At 54.1% G+C, this 6,746-nt stretch overlaps 1 protein-coding gene across 1 annotated transcript; it reads left to right on the top strand.

Annotated features, from left to right (window-relative positions):
* Positions 1–1,441: 1,441 nt before the first annotated feature.
* Positions 1,442–6,286, top strand: taf2 (Transcription initiation factor TFIID subunit 2; the record flags this gene model as incomplete). Its single annotated transcript, XM_062874298.1, has 1 exon — positions 1,442–6,286. One exon carries the CDS (start codon positions 1,442–1,444, stop codon positions 6,284–6,286), a length of 4,845 nt encoding a protein of 1,614 aa, XP_062737416.1.
* Positions 6,287–6,746: the final 460 nt, after the last annotated feature.

Below are 6,746 nucleotides of genomic sequence, written 5' to 3'. Positions count from 1 at the left end.
GCCTGGACTTGGTGGGCAGACGGTGAGGCTGTCTTTCGGCACCAGGCTGGAGTTGGGATCTGTGTTTGATGCCTCACCGCAAGTGAGGAGGTGAGGTGTAGGTTTAGTGTTTGGGTAATCAGCCGGCGCAGAAATTCTGGCTTTGAAGATTCTGGCACCTGGATCGAAACTGGGCTTCAAGAGGTGTCGTGGGCTGATTAGCAAGAACTCAGGAAGATGTTTGCCATACTTTGTTCTGTTTGACCTCTTTCCTACTTGGACGAATATCTTGGGTTCTCTCCGTCTGTTCCATTCCCAACGACTGATTGAGCCATCATACTGTCCAAGTTGTGTTGCTGTTGGTGTCGAACATTGTAGCAGCCTTGTCATAAAAACCACTTGGCGATCAGCTGCCTTGCTGTTGATCAAATGAGTAACCTCATATAATCTCATTACCTTCGTCGCCTGTGATCTTCGAGCCTATTCTCCAGCGATGTTTGAGAGGCCGGATCAACAAGGGATGTAGTGTTGTCACTGCCTCTCAAAGTTTATATTAGCCGTAGACTCTATGATCCATGCTCGGGAAAATGTGAAGCATTGTGGTTAAGTATAAAATGGCCCTTGTAAATAACGAAGCTACGTTAGTTATCGCAGTAAACCAACAAGCAATGAAATATATAATGTTGAAAAGTGAATGGTTGATGTTGTGAACAATGACATCAGTCTGGAGCTCTTATCGGCTTATCATATCAGAGATGCCCCGGCAAAACTTCGGCAGGTTATCAGTATTCCACTGAAGCTTAGCGGAGTTGGGACCATTTCCGCATCTGGGCCAAGGCCTGGCTCTCGATCGCGTCAACCACGACGGCAGCAATCCCCGGCGAACCCTCCGCCGTGCCATTCCATCACTCGTTCTGCCTGCGCTGCTACTGGATATTGTAGCCTCACCTCTGGCACTGTGCTGCCTGGCGAACAACTAACTGCTTGCCTTGTTGCGGGGCGCCGGCGCATTTCGCAAAACCGCAAACCGCGAGCTGCTGCTCTGAATTTTGGCTTTGCAACACCGACGACGCCTCTCGCTCTCTCTCCCTCCCTGCCACAACAGTCAATTTTCAGGCTCCCGGTTTTGTCGCCAAACCATTGCCAACACCGGTTTCTCTCGCGCGTGCATCTCAAATCCAGCCAACGAGACTACCATCCATCATCCATCGAGTGAAGCCACTATCCTCCCGTTTTACGGCCGTCACTCTTCCATACGTGGCACATTGACGAACTGCCATGACCGACTGAACAGGTCCCATCTCCGCGAGCCTTGAGAGGCCGACCTGTTCAATCACAGTTTTCTCTCGCAGGCAGTGCTAACACTCGCCCACCTTCCACGACTCGCGACTGCATCCGCATTTCAACTCGGAATCGATTTCTCAACCTTTCATCAAGATCCGATCGCATTTTGCAGACCGCCATGTCTCTCACGGTTGAAAACGGCGCCGCGGGCGACCTCACACTTGGAGGAGACGATCTGCCACCACCACCAGTTGCGGCTCTCCCATTTGTCGTGCTCAAGCAGCACGTTGCGATCGAGGTCGATCTCCAGAACAAGAGCGTCCATGGAGTATCTACGATGGTCATCTTCCCTATCGAGCCGGACCTCGAAGAAATTCAGCTGGATGCTCGTCAGTGCGATATTGATATCGACAATATCACCGTTAATGGCTTCAAAACCAAGGCATCATATTCGGACCCCTACGACCTCATGCAGGTTCCTCGCGAGTACCAAATCGGCGCCCCACAACACCACATCATGTCACGGCGAATGCAGCCTCTGCGACCGCTGAAGAGACCCGAGGTCCCAAACAGCGACCGGACTGCTTTGCCATGTTGCGTCCCCGCCGATGGATCCCTCAAGGTGTCGTTGAAACGCGAGTATCTGTCGGAGCCGCCCGCCAAAGCCCGACAAATGCCCGAGCTTGCACGGGCAAAGAACGAGGCAGCCGCTTCGGGAATGGAGCAGTCTGAGGCTCATAGTTATAAGATCGCTATACCTTTCCGTTCGAAAAATATCCGGGATGGCCTGCATTTCGTCGGCGTCGACGAGGGAGACAAGAGATATCCGCATGTCTATACCCGACACTCTCTGGAGCCTGGCGCTGTTTCCTGCATCTTCCCATGCGTGGATGACCCGGGGTCGAGACATCCTTGGGAGTTGTCCATTAAGTGCCCGCGAACTTTGGGTGATGTCTTTGAGCAGTCAGCTGCCCTCCCTCAGCCATCAACGAGTCTGGTCTCGAATGGCAGCAGGAAGAGAAAACAAGGGGAAGATCCGGCGCCGCCACCACCAGCTTCCAGGCTGCTCGAGGAGGACAAGATGCTGGAGATGACCGTAGTCTGCTCTGGCAATCTTACGGGCGAGCAGATTGATCCTCTGGATGACAAGAAGAAGATTATGACCTTTGAGTCCTCGATAGCGGCTGCCCAGCACATCGCCTTTGCCATCGGGCCGTTTGAGCACATCCAGCTTTGGTCCGAGTTCAGAACGGAAGAGGCAGACGAGAAGCTTGGAGCCAACGCGGCCAAGATTCACGGATACTGTCTCCCAGGCCGTGCTGAAGAGGTTCTTCATACCTGCCAGCCTATCGTGGCTGCGGCTGACTACTTTGCGCCCGAGTTTGGACGCTATCCATTCGATAGTTACAAGGTCGTCTTTGTGGAGGACATGGTTCAAGACACGGTCTCAGGAACCTCAATATCGCTCTGCAGCACACGACTTCTCTATCCCGAGGACATCATTGAGGTGGAGACTGAAGTTACTCGGAAGCTGGTCCATGCTCTGGCTAGCCAGTACTTTGGAGTTTACATCGTCCCAAACCGGCGTTCGGACTACTGGTTGATCATCGGCATCCAATGGTTCATGACGGACCTTTTCATGAAAACGATATGCGGTAATAACTGGTATCGGTTTCACATGAAGACGCTGTCCGACAAGTTGGTGGAGCAAGATGTTAGTCGCCCTTCGCTCCACGATCTTGGCGAGCACCTTCACATTGGCGACTTTGAACAAGAGTTCATGGCCCTCAAAGCTCCGTTGGTTCTTTTCATCCTCGATCAACGAATGTCCAAGATGACAGGATCGACAGGCATCGTCCGTGTGATCTCCAAGATCGTTTCCACGGCGAACATTGACACCAGGAATGAGACTACATGGTTGTCTGCCGAGTCGTTCCGGACAGCTTGTGAAAAGATGAGCACGTACCGGCCTGACGAGCTCTGGGCTCAGTGGATCCACAGCGCCGGCTGTCCCAAGCTCGATATCAAGCAAAAGTTCAACAAGAAGAACCTGAATGTTGATATCACCGTTGAACAGAGGCAGAGCAAAGATACCGCCAAGGAGATCACCAAAGAAGATTTCTACCGCGAGCTGGTGGAGTTGAGGCATGATGTGTGGGCTGGATCGGTTCCCAAGCATTTCACTGGACCGTTTTCCGTGCGGATTCAAGAGGCCGATGGTACTCCATATGAGCACTATATGGCCATCTCTGATAAGGACAAGGTCTCCACCAACTGGCAGATCGCCTACAACACCAAGTACAAGCGGATGAAGCGTACCAAGAAAGCCACTGCGGCAGCTGCGGCCAACTCAGCTGCCGACAAGGACCTCCAGGAGGACGACGTTGTTTATTACAATGCTCTCGGCGACGTCCTCCAGACGGAAAAGGATGTGCAAGACTGGGGCCTTCAGGACTGGTCGCAAGCTACACAGGCTCAGATGGATCAGGAATCCTATGAGTGGATCAGACTGGACTGCAACTTTGAGTGGCTCTGTTCCATGAAGACGGACATGCCTCCGTACATGATTGTTGCTCAGCTGCAGCAGGACAGAGATGTGGTCGCCCAGCAGGATTCCATGCTCTACCTCCGCAGAGCTTCGAGGCCCAGCGGTGTTGTCTCTACGATTGAGACTCGGACGGCTATGGACCGTCGGTATTACTACGGGATACGCTGCATGGCCATCGAGGATCTTCCAAAGATGGCTGATCCGGAGCTGAACTACATCGGCAAGGCTCACTTGATCTTGATCTTCCGGCACTTCTTTTGCGACCGCATGGTCGGGAAGAACGGGGCGGTTACCTTCCCGCCTATGCCGAATGATTTCAGCGACAAGGCGCAGTATCACGTCCAATGTGCTATGGTCTCGGCCATTGCGAAGACGAGGGAGAACGGCCGGTGCTCAAAGGACGCGCGGAACTTTTTGCTCGACTTGCTCCTCTTCAACGACAATTCTGAGAACGACTACTCGGATCATCCCTATGTGGCGTGTCTACTACAAGCCCTGACTACGTCCCTGATCCCTAAAAAGGTTGATGGCGATCGTGATCTGCTGTCATCGTTGAACGTTCACGATGAAGCGGACGCGGAGTTCAAGCGCTTCATCGAGAAGACGATTGAGGAAATCGACAAGTATCGCCGTATGGACGAGTGGACCTCATCCTATCAGAATATCTGGACGACCGCCGCTCTGGAGTGCAAGATGCGACTGATGAAGGCCAAGGTTATCCCGGTCGCCCCGCTCGAGTTCATTCAGTATCTGCAAGACGACAACATCGACCTCGTCCGCATCAAGGCTTTCGAGTGCCTTGTTGAGCTCGGTCTGCTGGCCAAACCGGCCATAATGAAGCTGTTGCTATCCAGCGTCTCGACAGACCCCTCGCCGTTTGTCCGAGACCGGTTGTTCAAGGTTCTCTGCAAGGGCATGGCCGCCATTGCCCTCGGTGAGAGCAAGGCCCAGCAGGTCGACCAACAACAGGCCATCGTCGAGGACGACGGTTTTGTCATCGAGCAGGGCGAGACCGAAATTCAGCAGAGAAAGCTTGATGCCAACCGCAACCAGAGTATTCAGAATGCCCTCGCCGCTCTCAAAGAGGAACTCAAGGGGAACGAGGACCTGCAGTTGGTTGTCTGGAAGGCTGTCAACTCTACATGGATCAGTGCCAAGGAGAAGTTCAACCTTCTAGATCTTTGCTTTGCCATGTTCGAGCCGGAGGATAACCTCCTTTTGACTTTTAAGTATCCCAAGGTCTGGAAAGCTACGCGCGAGATCAATGCTCCTCCGTTGGTCAATGGCCGACCAGATCCCTCTCGGGTCACCAAGAAGCAATGCATCATTCGCTTCACGACCGAATACCGCACCGAGCCTCGACAGAAGCTTGTCCTTGAACCCCCACCTCCTCCGCCACCCGAGCCAGTCATCAAACCACCAGAACCCAAGAAGATCAAACTTAGTACGAAGCCTTCTTTCAGCGGTGCCTCTCTCAGTAGACAACCTTCCTTCAGTGGACCTTCCGCTAGTAGACCTGGTACTCCGGGTCCGCTCACCCTGCCCAGCGTACCAAGCGACTCCATTGCGGTCATGCCTCGTGCGGCTGTGGCTCAAGTGGTTAATACCCCAGCCACACCACGCCCGTCGGCCCCAGTCGTTTCCGACTCTATCGCGGTCCAGCGTGTTTCTGTTCTCCTCGGCAACCCGTCTACCCCAAGGAATGCCACACCACCACCTGCGCCGTCGTCTGCTGCTCCAAAGCCAGCCACAAACGGTGCCAAACCTCCCGCCGAGAAGCGCCCCAAGCCTTCGGCCAAGAAGCGCAAGAGCGACGAAGCCGACGACCTTGTCCGACCAAAGAAGATCAAGACCGAGAATGGCAAGCCAAGCAAAATCGTCACGCTTCCGTTCACACAGTGGGATCGACTTCCCGAAAAGACAAAACGGCAAATGCGGGAAGTCAAGGCTGCGGCTGCGGCCAACAACAACAACAACAACAACAAACCATCATTCTCAGGATCAGGACCAGCCTCGTCCTTCTCCTCAACGATCGTGGCTAAGCGCCCTGCAATCCTTGGTGGAGTTGGCAGCAGCAGCAGTGGTGGTGGAGGTGGTAGCGGACTTCATAAGGTGTCGTCTTCTGTTCATTCGTCGTCGTCTGTGCGTGGTCGTACCCCTACGGTGGGCGGTCGTGGGTCGACGCCGATTTTGCTGAGCAGGGGGAGCCCGGCGCCGACGAGCTCGTCGAGGGCTAGTCCTGCCCCGGGGATGAGGACGGGGACGCCCGGGTTGCTGAGTGCTGCGCCGAAGCAGAGGAAGCCTTTGCCTAGTGGGGCGCCGCAGCATCACGCTCCTGTTGCGAAGACGTCGTCGGGGAATGGGAGTGGGAGTGTTGAGACCCCGCCGGTGAAGAAGAAGAGTGTTATCAAGTTGAAGGTTAGGGCTACGCCTAGTCAGGCTTCCCCTCCTCCTCCGGCTGGGGGGCAGAGGTAGTGCCTTTGGGGGGGTTGTTGATGATTTTTTTTTCTGGTTAGGAGCAGGACGACGCATGGCGATATCTGGTGGGAGGAGGGGGGAGGGGATAAGCAGGAACTAGTGGGTAGTGGGTGGGGAGGGGGAGAGTGGTCTTGTTGACCTCTTATTTGGGGAAGGGAAATGCGCAAGGGTCTGGGAGCAAGAGGAGTTGGGACGGGGAGAGTAGGGCTGTTTGTTGGGGGGAGGGATTGGCAGGCGAACACACTTGATCACAGCACTTCGAATGGTCATGACAACCATCGGATGGTTTTGGTCTTTTTCCGTTGTTTACCACCACCCGCCAACCGCCCCATCGAGTGGTTTTGCGCATTTTTCACCCCCCGAAAAAATAAGAAGTAGCATCCAGAGGGTTTCATTTCTGCATTCGCATCATCACGTTAGGATGGTGTTGTTGTTTTTCAATCAAGCAAGGCGTTTA

This window comes from Podospora bellae-mahoneyi, assembly GCF_035222275.1.
Source record: "Podospora bellae-mahoneyi strain CBS 112042 chromosome 1 map unlocalized CBS112042p_1, whole genome shotgun sequence".
Lineage (NCBI taxonomy): Eukaryota > Fungi > Ascomycota > Sordariomycetes > Sordariales > Podosporaceae > Podospora > Podospora bellae-mahoneyi.
This window is presented reverse-complemented; position numbering and strand designations above follow the sequence as displayed.